Source organism: Ambystoma mexicanum, chromosome 12 (assembly GCF_040938575.1).
Source record: "Ambystoma mexicanum isolate Mex_15411 chromosome 12, UKY_AmexF1_1, whole genome shotgun sequence".
NCBI classification, from domain to species: Eukaryota; Metazoa; Chordata; class Amphibia; order Caudata; family Ambystomatidae; genus Ambystoma; species Ambystoma mexicanum.
Window position 1 is genome coordinate 1,239,243,055 of NC_090936.1, and position 20,710 is coordinate 1,239,263,764.

The window sequence follows — 20,710 nt, forward strand, 5'->3', positions numbered from 1 at the left end:
ATGAGACACTCAACCTAACGATGAATGCCGGAAACAATACCCAATCCACTCTTATACTACTGAACATATCAGCAGCTTTAATACGATCAGACACTCGACCTAATGATGAACGCCGGAAACAAAACCCAATCCACTCCCATAGTACGAACATATCAACAGCTTTAATAAGATCAGACACTCAACCTAAATATGACCTCCGGAAACAATACCCAATACACTTTCATACTACTGAACATAGCAGCACCTTTAATAAGATCAGACACTCAACCTAATGATGAACGCCGGAAACAAAACCCAATCCACTCCCATAGTACGAACATATCAACAGCTTTAATAAGATCAGACACTCAACCTAAATATGACCTCCGGAAACAATACCCAATACACTTTCATACTACTGAACATAGCAGCACCTTTAATATGATCAGACACTCGACATAAAGGTGGACGTCGGAAACAATACCCAACCCTCTCTCATACTACTGAACATATCAGCAGCTTTAATACGATCAGAAATTCAACCTAAAAATGAAAGCCGGAAGCAATACCCAATCCTCTCTCATACTACTGAACATAGCAGCAGCTTTAATACGATCAGACACTCAACGTAAAGATGAAAGCCCGAAATAATACCCAATCTGCTCTCATGCTACTGATCATATCAGCGAATTTAACTTGATCAGACACTCAACCTAAAGATGAAAGCCGGAAACAATACCCATTCCGCTCTCATGCTACTGAACATATAAGCAGCTTTAATACAATCAGACACTCAACCTAAAAATGAAAGCTGGAAACAATACCCAATCCACTCTTATACTACTGAACATATCAGCAGCTTTAATACCATCAGACACTCAACCTAAAGATGAATGCCAGAAACAATACCCAATTAGCACTTATACTACTGAAGATATCACCAGCTTTAATACGATCAGACACTCAACCTATAGATGAATGCAGAAAACAATACCCAATCAGCTCCCATAGTACTGAAAATACCAGCAGCTTTAATACGATCACATACTCAACCTAAAAATGAAAGCTGGAAGCAATACCCAATCCGCTCTTATACTACTGAACATATCATCAGTTTAAATACAATCAGACACTCAACCTAAAGATGAACACCGGAAACAGTACCCAATCAGCACTTATACTACTAAAGATATCATCAGCTTTAATACGATCAGACACTCAACCTAAAGATAAACGCCAGAAACAATACCCAATCCGCTCCCATAGTACTGAAAATATCAGCAGCTTTAATACGATCAGACACTCAACCTAAAAATGAAAGCCAGAAGCAATACCCAATCCACTCTTATACTACTGAACATATCAGCAGCTTTAATACGATCAGACACTCAACCTAAAGATAAACGCCAGAAACAATACCCAATCCGCTCCCATAGTACTGAAAATACCAGCAGCTTTAATACGATCAGACACTCAACCTAAAAATGAAAGCCGGAAGCAATACCCAATCCACTCTTATACTACAGAACATATCAGCAGCTTTAATACAATCAGACAGTCAACCTAAAGATGAATGCAGAAAACAATACCCAATCCACTCCCATACTACTGAACATATCAGCAGCTTTAATACAATCAGACACTCAACCTAATGATGAACGCCGGAAACAATACCCAATCCGAACTTATACTACAGAACATATCAGCAGCTTTAATGCGATGAGACACTGAACCTAAAGATGAATGCTAAAAACAATACACAATCCACTCCCATACTACTGAACATATCAGCAGCTTTAATGCGATCAGACACTCAACCTAAATATGAAAGCCTGAAACAATACCCAATCCGCTCTCATGCTACTGAACATATCAGCAGCTTTAATAAGATCAGACACTCAACCTAATGATGAACGGCGGAAACAAAACCCAATCCGCTCCCATAGTACGAACATATCAACAGCTTTAATAAGATCAGACACTCAACCTAAATATGACCGCCGGAAACAATACCCAATACACTTTCATACTACTGAACATAGCAGCACCTTTAATATGATCAGACACTCGACATAAAGGTGGACGTCGGAAACAATACCCAACCCTCTCTCATACTACTGAACATATCAGCAGCTTTAATACGATCAGACATTCAACCTAAAAATGAAAGCCGGAAGCAATACCCAATCCTCTCTCATACTACTGAACATAGCAGCAGCTTTAATACGATCAGACACTCAACCTAAATGTGAACGCCGGAAACAATACCCAATCCGCTCTCATGCTACTGAACATATCAGCAGCTTTAATACCATCAGACACTCAACCTAAAGATGAACGACGGAAACAATACCCAATCCACTCTCATGCTACTGAACAAGTCAGCAGCTTTAATACGATCAGACACTCAACCTAAAGATGAACGCCGGAAATAATACCCAATCTGCTCTCATGCTACTGAACAAGTCAGCAGCTTTAATACGATCAGACACTCAACCTAAAGATGAAAGCCGGAAACAATACCCATTCCGCTCTCATGCTACTGAACACATCAGCAGCTTTAATACAATCAGACACTCAACCTAAAAATGAAAGCTGGAAACAATACCCAATCCACTCTTATACTACTGAACATATCAGCAGCTTTAATACAATCAGACACTCAACCTAAAGATGAACGCCAGAAACAATACCCAATTAGCACTTATACTACTGTAGATATCAACAGCTTTAATACGATCAGACACTCAACCTATAGAAGAATGCAGAAAACAATACCCAGTCAGCTCCCATAGTACTGAAAATACCAGCAGCTTTAATACGATCACACACTCAACCCAAAAATGAAAGCTGGAAGCAATTCCCAATCCGCTCTTATACTACTGAACATATCAGCAGTTTTAATACAATCAGACACTCAACCTAAAGATGAACGCCGGAAACAATACCCAATCCGCACTTATACTACAGAACATATCAGCAGCTTTAATATGATGAGACACTCAACCTAACGATGAATGCCGGAAACAATACCAAATCCGCTCCCATACTACTGAACATATCAGCAGCTTTGATACAATCAGACACGCAACCTAAAGATAAACGCCGGAAACAATACCCAGTCCTCTCTCATACTACTGAACATATCAGCAGCTTTAATACGATCAGACACTCGACCTAAAGGTGAACACCGGAAACAATACCCAATCCGCTCTCATGCTACTGAACATATCAGCAGCTTTAATACCATCAGACACTCAACCTAAAGATGAACGCCGGAAACAATACCCAATCCAATCTCATGCTACTGAACAAGTCAGCAGCTTTAATACGATCAGACACTCAACCTAAAGATGAACGCCGGAAACAATACCCAATCTACTCTTATACTACTGAACATATCAGCAGCTTTAATACGATCAGACACTCAAGCGAAAGATGAATGCCGGAAACAATACCCAATCTGCTCTTATACTACAGAACATATCAGCAGCTTTAATAAGATCAGACACTCAACCTAATGATGAACGCCGGAAACAAAACCCAATCCACTCCCATAGTACGAACATATCAACAGCTTTAATAAGATCAGACACTCAACCTAAATATGACCGCCGGAAACAATACCCAATCCTCTCTCATACTACTGAACATATCAGCAGCTTTAATACGGTCAGACACTCAACCTAAAGATGAACGGCGGAAACAATACCCAATCTGCTCTCATGCTACTGAACATATCAGCAGCTTTAATACGATCAGACACTCAACCTAAAGATGAACGCCGGAAACAATACCGAATCTGCTCTCATGCTAGTGAACATATCGAGGACTTTAATGTGATCAGACACTCAACCTAAAGATGAACGCCGGAAACAATACTCAATCCGCTCTCATACTACTGAACAAATCAGCAGCTTTAATACGATCAGACACTCAAACTAAAGATGAATGCAGAAAACAATAACCAATATGCTCCCATACTACTGAACATATCAGCAGCTTTAATACGGTCAGACACTCAACCTAAAGATAAAAGCCGGAAACAATACCCAATCCTCTCTCATACTACTGAACATAGCAGCAGCTTTAATACGATCAGACACTCAACCTAAATGTGAACGCCGGAAACAATACCCAATCCGCTCTCATGCTACTGAACATATCAGCAGCTTTAATACCATCAGACACTCAACCTAAAGATGAACGACGGAAACAATACCCAATCCACTCTCATGCTACTGAACAAGTCAGCAGCTTTAATACAATCAGACACTCAACCTATAGATGAATGCAGAAAACAATACCCAATCAGCTCCCATAGTACTGGAAATACCAGCAGCTTTAATACGATCACACACTCAACCTAAAAATGAAAGCTGGAAGCAATTCCCAATCCGCTCTTATACTACTGAACATATCAGCAGTTTTAATACAATCAGACACTCAACCTAAAGATGAACGCCGGAAACAATACCCAATCAGCACTTATACTACTAAAGATATCATCAGCTTTAATACGATGAGACACTCAACCTAAAGATAAACGCTGTAAACAATACCCATATACGCTCGCATGCTACTGAAAATATCAGCAGCTTTAATACGATGAGACATTCAACCTAAAAATGAAAGCCGGAAGCAATACCCAATCCACTCTTATACTACTGAACATATCAGCAGCTTTAATACAATCAGACAGTCAACCTAAAGATAAATGCAGAAAACAATACCCAATCCACTCCCATACTACTGAACATATCAGCAGCTTTAATACAATCAGACACTCAACCTAATGATGAACGCCGGAAACAATACTCAATCCGCACTTATACTACAGAACATATCAGCAGCTTTAATATGATGAGACACTCAACCTAAAGATGAATGCTGAAAACAATACCCAATACACTCCCATACTACTGAACATATCAGCAGCTTTAATACGATCAGACACTCAACATAAAGATGAACGCCGGAAATAATACCCAATCTCCTCTCATGCTACTGAACACATCAGCGAATTTAATGCGATCAGACACTCAACCTAAAGATGAAAGCCGGAAACAATACCCAATCCGCTCTCATGCTATTGAACATATCAGCAGCTTTAATACAATCAGACACTCAACCTAAAGATGAACGCCAGAAACAATACCGAATTAGCACTTATACTACTGAAGATATCAGCAGCTTTAATACGATCAGACACTCAACCTATAGATGAATGCAGAAAACAATACCCAATCAGCTCCCATAGTACTGAAAATACCAGCAGCTTTAATATGATCACACTCTCAACCTAAAAATGAAAGCCAGAAGCAATACCCAATCCACTCTTATACTACTGAACATATAAGCAGCTTTAATACGATCAGACACTCAACCTAAAGATAAACGCCGTAAACAATACCCAATCCGCTCGCATGCTACTGAAAATATCAGCAGCTTTAATACGATCAGACACTCAACCTAAAAATGAAAGCCGGAAGCAATACCCAATCCACTCTTATACTACTGAACATATCAGCAGCTTTAATACGATCAGACACTCAACCTAAAGATAAACGCTGTAAACAATACCCATATACGCTCGCATGCTACTGAAAATATCAGCAGCTTTAATACGATGAGACATTCAACCTAAAAATGAAAGCCGGAAGCAATACCCAATCCATTCTTATACTACTGAACATATCAGCAGCTTTAATACAATCAGACAGTCAACCTAAAGATAAATGCAGAAAACAATACCCAATCCACTCCCATACTACTGAACATATCAGCAGCTTTAATACAATCAGACACTCAACCTAATGATGAACGCCGGAAACAATACTCAATCCGCACTTATACTACAGAACATATCAGCAGCTTTAATATGATGAGACACTCAACCTAAAGATGAATGCTGAAAACAATACCCAATACACTCCCATACTACTGAACATATCAGCAGCTTTAATACGATCAGACACTCAACATAAAGATGAACGCCGGAAATAATACCCAATCTCCTCTCATGCTACTGAACATATCAGCGAATTTAATGCGATCAGACGCTCAACCTAAAGATGAAAGCCGGAAACAATACCCAATCCGCTCTCATGCTATTGAACATATCAGCAGCTTTAATAAAATCAGACACTCAACCTAAAGATGAACGCCAGAAACAATACCCAATTAGCACTTATACTACTGAAGATATCAGCAGCTTTAATACGATCAGACACTCAACCTATAGATGAATGCAGAAAACAATACCCAATCAGCTCCCATAGTACTGAAAATACCAGCAGCTTTAATATGATCACACACTCAACCTAAAAATGAAAGCCAGAAGCAATACCCAATCCACTCTTATACTACTGAACATATAAGCAGCTTTAATACGATCAGACACTCAACCTAAAGATAAACGCCGTAAACAATACCCAATCCGCTCGCATGCTACTGAAAATATCAGCAGCTTTAATACGATCAGACACTCAACCTAAAAATGAAAGCCGGAAGCAATACCCAATCCACTCTTATACTACTGAACATATCAGCAGCTTTAATACAATCAGACAGTCAACCTAAAGATGAATGCAGAAAACAATACCCAATCCACTCCCATACTACTGAACATATCGGCAGCTTTAATACAATCAGACACTCAACCTAATGATGAATGCAGAAAACAATACCCAATCCACTCTTATACTACTGAACATATCAGCAGCTTTAATACGATCAGACACTCAACCTAAAGATAAACGCCGTAAACAATACCCAATCCGCTCCCATACTACTCAACATATCAGCAGCTTTAATACAATCAGACACTCAACCTAAAGATAAACGCCGGAAACAATACCCAGTCCTCTCTCATACTACTGAACATATCAGCAGCTTTAATATGATCAGACACTCAACCTAAAGATAAACGCTGTAAACAATACCCATATACGCTCGCATGCTACTGAAAATATCAGCAGTTTTAATACGATGAGACATTCAACCTAAAAATGAAAGCCGGAAGCAATACCCAATCCACTCCCATACTACTGAACATATCAGCAGCTTTAATACGATCAGACACTCAACATAAAGATGAACACCGGAAATAATACCCAATCTCCTCTCATGCTACTGAACATATCAGCAAATTTAATGCGATCAGACACTCAACCGAAAGATGAAAGCCGGGCACAATACCCAATCCGCTCTCATGCTACTGAACATATCAGCAGCTTTAATACAATCAGACACTCAACCTAAAAATGAAAGCCGGAAGCAATACCCAATCCACTCTTATACTACTGAACATATCAGCAGCTTTTATACAATCAGCCACTCAACCTAAAGATGAACGCCGGAAACAATACCCAATCCGCTCCCATACTACTCAACATATCAACAGCTTTAATACGATCAGACACTCGACCTAAAGGTGAACGCCGGAAACAATACCCAATCCGCTCTCATGCTACTGAACATATCAGCAGCTTTAATGCCATCAGACACTCAACCTAAAGATGAACGCCGGAAACAATACCCAATCCACTCTCATGCTACTGAACAAGTCAGTAGCTTTAATACGATCAGACACTCAACCTAAAGATGAACGCCGGAAACAATACCCAATCCACTCTTATACTACTGAACATATCAGCAGCTTTAATACAATCAGACACTCAACCTAAAGATGAACGCCAAAAACAATACCCAATCAGCACTTATACTACTGAAGATGTCAGCAGCTTTAATACGATCAGACACTCAACCTAAAGATGAATGCAGAAAACAATACCCAATCCACTCCCATACTACTGAACATATCAGCTGCTTTAATACGATCAGACACTCAACCTAAAGATGAATGCAGAAAACAATACCCAATCCACTCCCATACTACTGAACATATCAGCTGCTTTAATACGATCAGACACTCAAGCGAAAGATGAATGCCGGAAACAATACCCAATCTGCTCTTATACTACTGAACATATCAGCAGCTTTAATAAGATCAGACACTCAACCTAATGATGAACGCCGGAAACAAAACCCAATCCGCTCACATAGTACGAACATATCAACAGCTTTAATAAGATCAGACACTCAACCTAAATATGACCGCCGGAAACAATACCCAATACGCTTTTATACTACTGAACATAGCAGCAGCTTTAATATGATCAGACACTCGACATAAAGGTGGACGCCGGAAACAATACCCAATCCTCTCTCATACTACTGAACATATCAGCAGCTTTAATACGATCAGACACTCAACCTAAAGATGAACGGCGGAAACAATACCCAATCTGCTCTCATGCTACTGAATATATCAGCAGCTTTAATACGATCAGACACTCAACCTAAAGATGAACGCCGGAAACAATACCCAATCTGTTCTCATGCTACTGAACATATCAAGGACTTTAATGTGATCAGACACTCAACCTAAAGATGAACGCCGGAAACAATACCCAATCAGCTCTCATACTACTGAACAAATCAGCAGCTTTAATACGTTCACACACTCAACCTAAAGATGTACGGTGGAAACAATACCCAATCTGCTCTCATACTACTGAACATAGCAGCAGCTTTAATACGATCAGACATTTGACCTAGAGGTGAATGCCGGAAACAATACCCAATCCGCACTTATACTACAGAACATATCAGCAGCTTTAATATGATGAGACACTCAACCTAAAGATGAATGCTGAAAACAATACCCAATCCACTCCCATACTACTGAACATATCAGCAGCTTTAATACGATCAGACACTCAACATAAAGATGAACGCCGGAAATAATACCCAATCTCCTCTCATGCTACTGAACATATCAGCGAATTTAATGCGATCAGACACTCAACCTAAAGATGAAAGCCGGAAACAATACCCAATCTGCTCTCATGCTACTGAACATATCAGCAGCTTTAATACAATCAGACACTCAACCTAAAAATGAAAGCCGGAAGCAATACCCAATCCACTCTTATACTACTGAACATATCAGCAGCTTTAATACAATCAGACACTCAACCTAAAGATGAACGCCGGAAACAATACCCAATCCGCTCCCATACTACTCAACATATCAGCAGCTTTAATACAATCAGACACTCAACCTAAAGATAAACGCCGGAAACAATACCCAGTCCTCTCTCATACTACTGAACATATCAGCAGCTTTAATACGATCAGACACTCGACCTAAAGGTGAACGCCGGAAACAATACCCATTCCGCTCTCATGCTACTGTACATATCAGCAGCTTCAATGCCATTAGACACTCAACCTAAAGATGAACGCCGGAAACAATACCCAATCCACTCTCATGCTACTGAACAAGTCAGTAGCTTTAATACGATCAGACACTCAACCTAAAGATGAACGCCGGAAACAATACCCAATCCACTCTTATACTACTGAACATATCAGCAGCTTTAATACAATCAGACACTCAACCTAAAGATGAACGCCAAAAACAATACCCAATCAGCACTTATACTACTGAAGGTGTCAGCAGCTTTAATACGATCAGACACTCAACCTAAAGATGAATGCAGAAAACAATACCCAATCCACTCCGATACTACTGAACATATCAGCTGCTTTGATAAGTTCAGACACTCAACCTAATGATGAACGCCGGAAACAAAACCCAATCCGCTCACATAGTACGAACATATCAACAGCTTTAATAAGATCAGACACTCAACCTAAATATGACCGCCGGAAACAATACCCAATACGCTTTCATACTACTGAACATAGCAGCAGCTTTAATACGATCAGACACTCAACCTAAAGATGAACGGCAGAAACAATACCCAATCCGCTCTCATGCTACTGAACATATAAGCAGCTTTAATACGATCAGACACTCAACCTAAAGATGAACGCCGGAAACAATACCCAATCTGTTCTCATGCTACTGAACATATCAAGGACTTTAATGTGATCAGACACTCAACCTAAAGATGTACGGTGGAAACAATACCCAATCTGCTCTCATACTACTGAACATAGCAGCAGCTTTAATACGATCAGACATTCGACCTAGAGGTGAACGCTGGAAACAATACCCAATCCGCTCTCATGCTACTGAAGATATCAGCAGCTGTAATATGAGCACACACTCAACCTAAAGATGAACGGCGGAAACAATACCCAATCCGCTCTCATGCTACAGAATATATCAGCAGCTTTAATACCATCAGACACCCAACCTAAAAAATGAATGCCGGAAACAATACCCAATCCACTCTCATGCTACTGAACAAGTCAGCAGCTTTAATACGATCAGACACTCAACCTAAAGATGCACGTCGGAAACACTACCCAATCTGTTGTCATACTACTGAACATAGCAGCAGCTTTAATACGATTAGACACTCAACTTTAATAAAAGACTAGAAGCATTCATAATTTTGCACTCCAATATTTGACTTCATTCCTTACGGACCGAACCAAAAAAACTACCTACCACCATTCACCTCAGATAACAGAGATACCACCTGCAGTGTACCGCAAAGATCAAGACTCGCTCCACTTCTCTACACAATTTACATAGTCCCACTAATGAAGCTCATTGCAACCTACAGACTCACATGCTACAACTACGCACATGACACCCATCTCATCTTTAGGATGACATCTAACAATGACCCTCACAATGCTTTCAATAAATGCCTTCACAATATAAACGTTGTGATGACCAATGAGAACCTAAGACTAAACCCAACCAAAAGAGAAGTAATGATGACTCCACGAAGCGGCAACGAAACACAGATATCAGTGACAGGACAGCAAGGGGTTGGAACTCAACTGAAAAGTTCAACCGTAATAAAAAACCTGGAAAGGCTCATGGACTGTGATCTCCCACTTGAACCACAGGTTAATGGAATGGTAAGAAAATGCTTCCACCACCTACGCTTAATAACAGGCATCATCCTGTATCTGAACTTCACTCCTAACCCTCATCATTATCTCCCTGGTTGTATCGAGAATAGACTGCGCAAACTTACACCAATGAATTCCCAACTAGCTCACCAGGAAATTACGAGGCATCCAAATCATAGTGGCAAGACTCCTCCTCATGCTAAACAGGAGTAAACACTCCACTCAGTGGTCGAAGTGGGCGGGAGCTGTCGGGAGCGATTCTCCTCTACTTCCTTTAATTACGTTTTACTGTTCCTATACTTTTATTTTAAAAAGAATCAATTCCGGAATAGTTTCATTTTACAATAAAAGTGTAGGAAGAGGTTGGAACTTGCACTTTGAGTGCAGTGCATCGGACGATTCCTTAAAGAGCAGGCACATGTGTTTTGGGGTTTTTATTGTGCATGGGAGGGGACGCAGCAATGGGGACTATGCGGTGCGGTGCAGGCCAGTAGGGAACATAGTTCCACTACTTCTTTTCGTACACTTCAACCACTGACTCCACTGGTGCCGTGAGAAGACTGCATTGGTTACTGGTAAACAAAAAAAGAATCAATTTCAAAGCCCTCTGTGTTGCTCAAAGAGCGCTACACAGACAAAGAGCCACATTTCTCTGTGAGGAATTCGACGATCTGCTCAGTGGACGCGCGCTCGCCTGGGCTTTTTTTTTAATTTTATATGGAATTATGGTACATCAAACTCCAGAAACTGTTTGAGGCTAATCCGCACCCATTTCTCTATGCTCACGGCATGGCAAACACATAGACCTGTGTACTCTGGGTAGACACAACTTGCAGGCGCTGCACGCCTAGTCACATTTAGTTGGAATGTGTGGGGTAACATAGCCCTAGATTGTCAGAGATAGAGAGGCCATGCAAGGCCTTACTATAGAAATTAAACTGGCTACCGGTGCAACCCATTGGCGGGGTGCAGGCTACTTATAAGGCCTATTGAACTACAAAAAGGGGCCTCCCTCCACTTTAATACAATGGAAAGGTACCGAGTTGAAGGAGAGTGCCTTAGAACTGTCTTTTTGTTAACTGTGTCCAATGGAGTCAAACAAAAAAACACATGGTTCTGTAGCTGCTGCCTTTGTGTAAACTGGGAAAAGTCACCTTTGACAGATTTAAAACTGCAGCAGTGAACGTGGGAAGAAAAGATACGTTGAAATACTGCGCATTTAGAAGATAAAAAGGAGGAATGGTGCCTTACATTTAAGAAATAAAGTCAAGTGACAGATTGCGTTTATCATATAAAATGACAGCCTCTAAAGAGAAAGGCCTATTTTGTTTTGTGTAAAAGTGAACACTGGTTTCTTATGTACCTACGGCCTATCTGTGTGAATAATACAAAAAACGTGAACGTATGTCTGTTCAAACAGTATGTAAAGAAAGATTGTATAGTCAACTACAGGTCCAGGTGCAATACTCAATGTTACATGTAGACATATTTTGTTAATGTAAAATGCTAGCCTTTCAGAACTGTGGACGCAACTTGTCTTTCTCTCTGAGCTGAAACTATGAACCAAGGCCCTTTTGTGGGGCACATTAGCAGGACAGGCCTGGAGTCTCAGTTAAACATACATAGAAATGTTGGGAGTGAGATCAGAATTGTGGTTGTTCAGATAACACGGCAAGCTGAATTCATCTTTAGGTCAAACCTCACGATTAACTGTCATTAGCCTCAAACAAGGTCTTTTTAAGCAAAGTAGGGGAGGGCAGAATAATAGGAGCAAAGCAGATGCCCTGGTCATGTGACAATGAAGAAGTGTAACTTAAGAAACGCTGGGGGCTATTGTGAAATTGAGGGGCACTTCTGAAGCATTGGCTGATTAAGATAGGAATACATTTTCCTAAATAAAAACAGCATTGTGCTCTCATCCCCCTTGGAGTCTCGCTGGGAAGAGTATCATGGACCCAGTAATGACTATCACTTTTCGGTTACTTTGTGTCTTACTGAGATGAGTATATGTATAGTATTCGTTATACTCGCTTCACTCTCAGGGTCTCCCGCTTTTTCCGGTACCTTCGTGGTATTGGGACTGCATCACTGGGTCGGTAGTTCGCATCTTGGGGTCTTTTCTGTGGGTCATGACGGCAACTTCAGCTGTCTCTTTCTCTTTCTCCGATACCCCCTGCAGTATTGTTTTGTGCATGACTTTTCTGTCTGGAAGCCTTTCCCAGTACTCTCTCCTAGCTCGTCAGGATGTCTCTTCCCAGAGACCAGCACACGCTTACTTGGCTCTCAAGAGATTTGCTGCTTTCTTGGGCAACTCTGAGTCTTTGTTCCCATGGGGGAGTCTTTCCCGGTGAGATCCCGCTTGCCTCTAACCCTTGTGAGGTTGTCCAGTAGTGGGCTCACCTCCATAGGCTCACAAGGAAAGGCTCACTCCTGGGGGTAAGTGACGGAATCACACGATTCATCACAATCGATTCATCACAATCGCTTCATTAACACAAAACATCAATTTCTGAAGACTGCAGCCACCCACATACCACTTCACATTTACTAGATGAGTGCACTATAGTTTGACAGACTTCTTCTTCCTTTTTTTTCTTTCTTTAAATTATCGAAAGCGTGAGCGGACCCACGCAGGCGCTTCCCCATCCTAATGGATGATGTGCACCTAATCCACCAATCATTATTTAGCTCACATAAACTCACAGTTCCTCCCACCTCCCCGTCTGCCTCACAAAATCCAACATCACACTGCTCTTCCTCCTGCCATTCACCCCGTCACCTCCCAACAAAGCCTTCCCACTCAACTCAGCCACGCCCAGCGCAGACATCCGAACTCTCATCAATTCTCTTTCTGCAACATGTCTCTCACATCTCAGTAGAAAATGTCGCACAGTCTCAGGCACCCCACACACCGCACAGTCCCTCGACTCTCGCTTCCCCACTCGAAACAAACAATCATTCAGCCCCACATGCCCTATCCTCAATCGGTTCAGCATCACCTCCTCCCCCCTCCTCCATTCCAGACTTCCCACATCTACCTTCTTCGACACTTTCCCACGAACACCAAACATCCACCTGCCCTTCACCCCACTCACCCAGCTCTCCTGCCACTCATCCATGACTCGTCTCACCATCACAGCCTTCACCTCGTCCACACTCAAAGGCAACCTCACATCAACCGCTTCCCTTCTCATACCCTCACCCGCCGCCTTCTTCTTGTAGTTGGAACATTGGGGCATATGTAGAAAACACCAGCAAAGTTAGGGTGAGTTTAAAGGCTTGAAAAAAAAACCTCCTAAATGCGAAAAGATGATAAGCCTTTTGGGACAAGTCACACATGCTACAGGACACATCAGTAGCCATCACTGGAAGTTCACCTCTAGTTTAGTGCCACGTGCGCAAAGCATTGTGGATATGCAAATTAGCCCAGATGCAAGCCTTTAGCTCCAGAAAGTTGTCTTTGTTTAAGAGGACAGTACTACTTGAAACACTGCTTTTTCAACCCAAGGCACCTAGCTCTCAAGACTGCAGACAGCTGCACGCCGGGTCCATCCTTATTTCGAATACTCAGTGCAGTGTAGTCCCGACAGCCTTATGGTTGGAACATTGGGTCAATTTGCAAACAAAAACACTACTTGAAGTGCATATTTGTATCATTGTGAATGACTTCAGGTGTTTTTTATTTGTTTATTTTGAGTTGATGAATATGGAAGTGTTATTTCAGGTTTCCTGGTAGCTCTGTTCTTACAGAAGTAAAACACGTGTGTTATTTGTGTTTCCATGCCTGATGTCAATTCATGTGATTTTGTGTTCACATTGTGTAGGTAGGTGTTTGGAGTTTGTGTTGCATGACTGCTTTATGGTCACCATTCTGTAGTCAGTAGGCCAGTACTCACCTGATGAACTCATCCTTGCTCTGGGCGGCAGGCCGGTACCTACAGGAACCACCCTTCATTACTCTTACAGAAGCCATAACCTGCCCCAAAGACCCATAAGTGTTCTTCCAGAGGCCAGTGCTTGAATGAAGGTCTGGTCATTGTTTCTTCAGCAGGCCGGTGACTAAAGGAGGTACCCATCAGTGTACTTTCAAAAGGCCAGTAGCTACAGGAAGATTCAGTCACCGTTCCTCCAGCAGGCCAGTACCTATCTGAAGGGCCCGTCATTGCACTTCCAGGGGCCAGTTTCTACTGGTGGAAACCCTCCAAGGGCGGCCATCTGCCACAGCAGACCTCCCCCCTGGATCCGCAGGATTCAAGTGTAGGAATAAAGAGGGGGTCGGGGGGAATGAACCCTGCCTTCTCTTCCCACTCAGAAGGCTTTCGGGGCCAGTTTCTGGAACCAGAGATTTGACCGCTAAGTGCCCACCCACGGCCCCTCCTCCCCGGTGATGGCAGAGTGCACAGCAATGCCACAAAGGTCCCCTCTTAGTCGCAACTTCCGTTCTGGGATTTGAGACTCTGGCATGTTTGGTAAAAATGGAACACCATTCAATTCAGCCCAGTTCTCTGGCGTCTTGGGGTAGAGAAAAAGTTCAAGTGTGTGCGTGCCCCGCCCCCACCTATACCACAGGGCATGGGCTAGTTAGCTGGAGTGCCCTGGTATGAGGTGCCAGCGGGCACGGAGGGGTTAATGCTCCATCTTGCCTGGGCATTAACGCACACGGAGCTGATCCCGTGCCCTGGAGGGGGCATTCCTCTGGCAATGGGGTCGCGGCATATGGCGTGGGGGGGGGGCGCAGGGGTGTTGGCTGGCTTGGTCCCTTGGTCACTTCGCACACACAGGCCTCTGACACATGCCATTCACAGAGGCCCCTCATGACAGATGGGCCGAGGCTGTGAACCAGAGGGGGCAATGCGGAAGAGCGGGCGGCACCCCCACTTCTTCCTTTTATCTGTCCCCGCTGCCCCGATGACTTTAGGCCCCTTGCCCCAAGACAGGAACAGGCGGCCCTTTGTGGGGCCGGAACTTCGCGCTTTTGAAGCGCCGCCGAGTCATTTTAACGCCGTTTTGTGTGCACTGTTTATTAAAGGGATCAGGTCTTTGGGGGGCAAGATTACGACCTGGGGGAGGAGAATAGGGCATGATGTGTTCGCTAGAAAAAGTTATTAGGTAGTTTAACATTAGCTCAGAAAAGAGATGAGTTTGAGATTAAATTCCACCGCCGCTATTTCTCTTTATCGAACTTTCCCAATGAGAATTAAAAGCAAAACGAGGTTTGATTTGCAGAGTCTGCTTGGGGTTCCCTTCTCTCGGAGTTCACTGGCTGCAGTAGGTGCACGAACCATCCCCCCAGCCCACCTTTGCACTTTTAGCTCTCAGTGTGGGCGGGGCCTCATGAGGTCTTACAAGAAGTAAAGACACATGACAATTAAAAAAAAAACATTTGCTCACTCATTGGGGCCTTCATTTATGTAAATTCGTGAGGAGTGAAATGTCAACATATGAGGTCGAGGGAGGAGGCACACAGGCATGCTTTTCAACTCAAGCACCACCATTAGGGGGCGAAATAAGCATAAATCCAACTAAGCATGCCTGAGGAAGCGCAGCCTGTGAGGCGAAACACAGCTTGCCTTTGTGAATAGACGCAGGTCTGACCTGAAGGTGTGCAGGAATGTTCATGGAAACAATGCACGTATGAAGAAGAGTCACCAATACCAAGATGATGTCATTTCCCCCCAGGGGAGCCCCTTTCCATGACGTTTTGGGACCCGAGAGCAAGAAACCAAAGGGGTCTGGAACCCGAGAGCAAGAAACCAAAGGGGTCTGGAACCCGAGAGCAAGAAACCAAAGGGGTCTGGGACCCGAGAGCAAGAAACCAAAGGGATATGGGACCCGAAAACAAGAAACCAAAGAGGTCTGGGACCCGAAAACAAGAAACCAAAGGGGTCTGGTACCCCAGAGCAAGAAACCAAAGGGGTCTGGGACCCGAGAGTAAGAAACTAAAGGGGTCTGGGATCAAGGCCAATAAACCAAAGGGGTCTGGGACCCGAGAGCAAGAAACCAAAGAGGTCTGGGACCAGAAAGCAAGAAACCAAAGGGGTCTGGCACCCGAGAGCAAGAAACTAAAGGGGCCTGGAACCCGAGAGCAAGAAACCAAAGGGGTCTGGGACCCGAGAGCAAGAAACCAAAGAGGTCTGGGACCAGAAAGCAAGAAACCAAAGGGGTCTGGCACCCGAGAGCAAGAAACTAAAGGGGTCTGGCACCCGAGAGCAAGAAGCCAAAGGGGTCTGGGACCCGAGAGCAAGAAACCAAAGGGGTCTGGGACCCGAAAACAAGAAACCAAAGGGGTCTGGTACCACAGAGCAAGAAACCAAAGGGGTCTGGGACCCGAGAGCAAGAAACCAAAGGGGTCTGGGACCAGAAAGCAAGAAACCAAAGGGGTCTGGGACCAGAAAGCAAGAAACCAAAGGGGTCTGGCACCCGAGAGCAAGAAACTAAAGGGGTCTGGCACCCGAGAGCAAGAAGCCAAAGGGGTCTGGGACCCGAGAGCAAGAAACCAAAGGGGTCTGGGACCCGAGAGCAAGAAACCAAAGGGGTCTGGGACCCGAGGCCAAGAAACCAAAGGGGACTGGGACCCGAGAGCAAGAAACCAAAGCGGTCTGGGACCAGAAAGCAAGAAACCAAAGGGGTCTGGCACCCGAGAGCAAGAAACTAAAGGGGTCTGGAACCCGAGAGCAAGAAACCAAAGGAGTTTGGGACCCCAGAGCAAGAAACCAAAGGGTTTGGGACCCGAGAGCAACAAACCAAAGGGGTCTGGGACAAGAAAGCAAGAAGCCAAAGGGGTCTGGCACCCGAGAGCAAGAAACCAAAGGGGTCTGGGTCCTGAGAGCAAGAAACCAAAGGGATATGGGACCAGAAAGCAAGAAACCAAAGGGGTATGGGACCCGAGAGTAAGAAACTAAAGGGGTCTGGGATCAAGGCCAATAAACCAAAGGGGTCTGGGACCCGAGAGCAAGAAACCAAAGAGGTCTGGGACCAGAAAGCAAGAAACCAAAGGGGTCTGGCACCCGAGAGCAAGAAACTAAAGGGGCCTGGAACCCGAGAGCAAGAAACCAAAGGGGTCTGGGACCCGAGGTCAAGAAACCAAAGGGGTCTGTGACCCGAGGTCAAGAAACCAAAGGGGTCTGGAACCCGAAAGCAAGAAACCAAAGGGGTCTGGGACCAGAAAGCAAGAAACCAAAGGGGTCTGGCACCCAAGAGCAAGAAACTAAAGGGGTCTGGAACCCGAGAGCAAGAAACCAAAGGGGTCTGGGACCCGAGAGCAAGAAACCAAAGGGGTCTGGGACCCGAGGTCAAGAAACCAAAGGGGTCTGGGACCCGAGAGCAAGAAACCAAAGGGATATGGGACAAGAAAGCAAGAAGCCAAAGGGGTTTGGGACCCGAGAGCAAGAAACCAAAGAGGTCTGGGACCAGAAAGCAAGAAACCAAAGGGGTCTGGCACCCGAGAGCAAGAAACTAAAGGGGCCTGGAACCCGAGAGCAAGAAACCAAAGGGGTCTGGGACCCTAGAGCAAGAAACCAAAGGGATATGGGACAAGAAAGCAAGAAGCCAAAGGGGTCTGGGACCCGAGAGTAAGAAACCAAAGGGGTCTGGGACATGAGAGCAAGAAACCAAAGGGGTCTGTGACCCGAGGTCAAGAAACCAAAGGGGTCTGGAACCCGAAAGCAAGAAACCAAAGGGGTCTCAGACCAGAAAGCAAGAAACCAAAGGGGTCTGGCACCCGAGAGCAAGAAACTAAAGGGGTCTGGAACCCGAGAGCAAGAAACCAAAGGGGTCTGGGACCCGAGAGCAAGAAACCAAAGGGGTCTGGGACCCGAGGTCAAGAAACCAAAGGGGTCTGGGACCCGAGAGCAAGAAACCAAAGGGATATGGGACAAGAAAGCAAGAAGCCAAAGGGGTCTGGGACCCGAGAGCAAGAAACCAAAGAGGTCTGGGACCAGAAAGCAAGAAACCAAAGGGGTCTGGCACCCGAGAGCAAGAAACTAAAGGGGCCTGGAACCCGAGAGCAAGAAACCAAAGGGGTCTGGGACCCAAGATCAAGAAACCAAAGGGATAATGGACAAGAAAGCAAGAAGCCAAAGGGGTCTGGGACCCGAGAGTAAGAAACCAAAGGGGTCTGGGACCCGAGAGCAAGAAACCAAAGGGGTCTGTGACCCGAGGTCAAGAAACCCAAGGGGTCTGGAACCCGAAAGCAAGAAACCAAAGGGGTCTGGAACCAGAAAGCAAGAAACCAAAGGGGTCTGGCACCCGAGAGCAAGAAACTGAAGGGGTCTGGAACCCGAGAGCAAGAAACCAAAGGGATATGGGACAAGAAAGCAAGAAGCCAAAGGGGTCTGGGACCCGAGAGTAAGAAACCAAAGGGGTCTGGGACCCCAGAGCAAGAAACCAAAGGGTTTGGGACCCGAGAGCAAGAAACCAAAGGGATCTGGGACCCGAGAGCAAGAAACCAAAGGGATCTGGGACAAGAAAGCAAGAAACCAAAGGGAACTGGGACCCGAGAACAAGAAACCAAAGGGGTCTGGGACCCGAGAGCAAGAAACCAAAGGGGTCTGGGACCCGAGGTCAAGAAACCAAAGGGGTCTGGGACCCGAGAGCAAGAAACCAAAGGGATATGGGGCAAGAAAGCAAGAAGCCAAAGGGGTCTGGGACCCGAGAGTAAGAAACCAAAGGGGTCTGGGACCCCAGAGCAAGAAACCAAAGGGTTTGGGACCCGAGAGCAAGAAACCGAAGGGATCTGGGACCAGAGAGCAAGAAACCAAAGGGGTCTGGGACAAGAAAGCAAGAAGCCAAAGGGGTCTGGGACCCGAGAGCAAGAAACCAATGGGGTCAGGGACCTGAGAGCAAGAAAGCAAAGGGGTCCGGGACCCGAAAGCAAGAAACCAAAGGGGTCTGGGACCCGAGAGCAAGAAATCAAAGGGGTCTGGGACCCGAGAGCAAGAAACCAAAGGGGTATGGGACCCGAGGTCAAGAAGCCAAAGGGGTCTGGGACCCGAGGGCAAGAAACCAAAGAGGTCTGGGACCCAAAAGCAAGAAACCAAACGGGTCTGGGACCCGAGTGCAAGAAATCAAAGGGGTCTGGGATCCAAGAGCAAGAAACCAAAGAGGTCTGGGGCCCGAAAGCAAGAAACCAAAGGGGCCTTGGACCCGAGGTCAAGAAGCCAAAGGGGTCTGGGACCCGAGGTAAAAAAAACAAAGGGGTCTGGGACCCGAGGGTAAGATATCAAAGGGGTCTGGTACCCGAGAGCAAGAAACCAAAAGGGTCTGGGGCCCAAAAGCAAGAAACCAAAGGGGTGTGGGACCCGAGAGCAAGAAACCAAAGGGGTCTGGGACCCGAGAGCAAGAAACCAAAGTGGTCTGGAACCCGAGAGCTAGAAACCAAAGGGGTCTGGGACCCGAGGTCAAGAAACCAAAGGGGTCTGGGGCCCTAGATCAAGAAACCAAAGGGGTCTGGGACCCGAGAGCAAGAAACCAAAGGGGTCCGGGACCCGAAAGCAAAAAACCAAATGGGTCTGGGACCCGAAAGCAAGAAACGAAAGGGGACTGGGACCCAAGGTCAAGAAACCAAAGGGGTCTGGGACCCAAGAGCAAGAAGCCAAAGGGGTCTGGGACCCGAAAAGAAGAAACCAAAGGGGTTTGGGACCCAAGGTCAAGAAGCCAAACGGGTCTGGGACCCGAGGTCAAGAAACCAAAGGGTCTCGGACCCGAGAGCAAGAAACCAAAGGGGTCTAGGACATAAGGTCAAGAAACCAAAGGGGTCTGGGGCCCGAGATCAAGAAACCAAAGGGGTCTGGGACCCGAGAGCAAGAAACCAAAGGGATCTGGGACC

At 44.8% G+C, this 20,710-nt stretch overlaps 1 protein-coding gene across 1 annotated transcript; it reads left to right on the forward strand.

Annotated features, from left to right (window-relative positions):
* The first annotated feature begins 18,752 nt into the window (after nt 1-18,752).
* Nucleotides 18,753-20,312, forward strand: LOC138514762 (ribosome-binding protein 1-like). Its single transcript, XM_069630142.1, has 2 exons — nt 18,753-18,982; nt 19,121-20,312. The coding sequence occupies exons 1-2, from the start codon at nt 18,753-18,755 to the stop codon at nt 20,310-20,312; spliced, it is 1,422 nt and encodes a 473-aa protein (XP_069486243.1).
* Nucleotides 20,313-20,710: the final 398 nt, after the last annotated feature.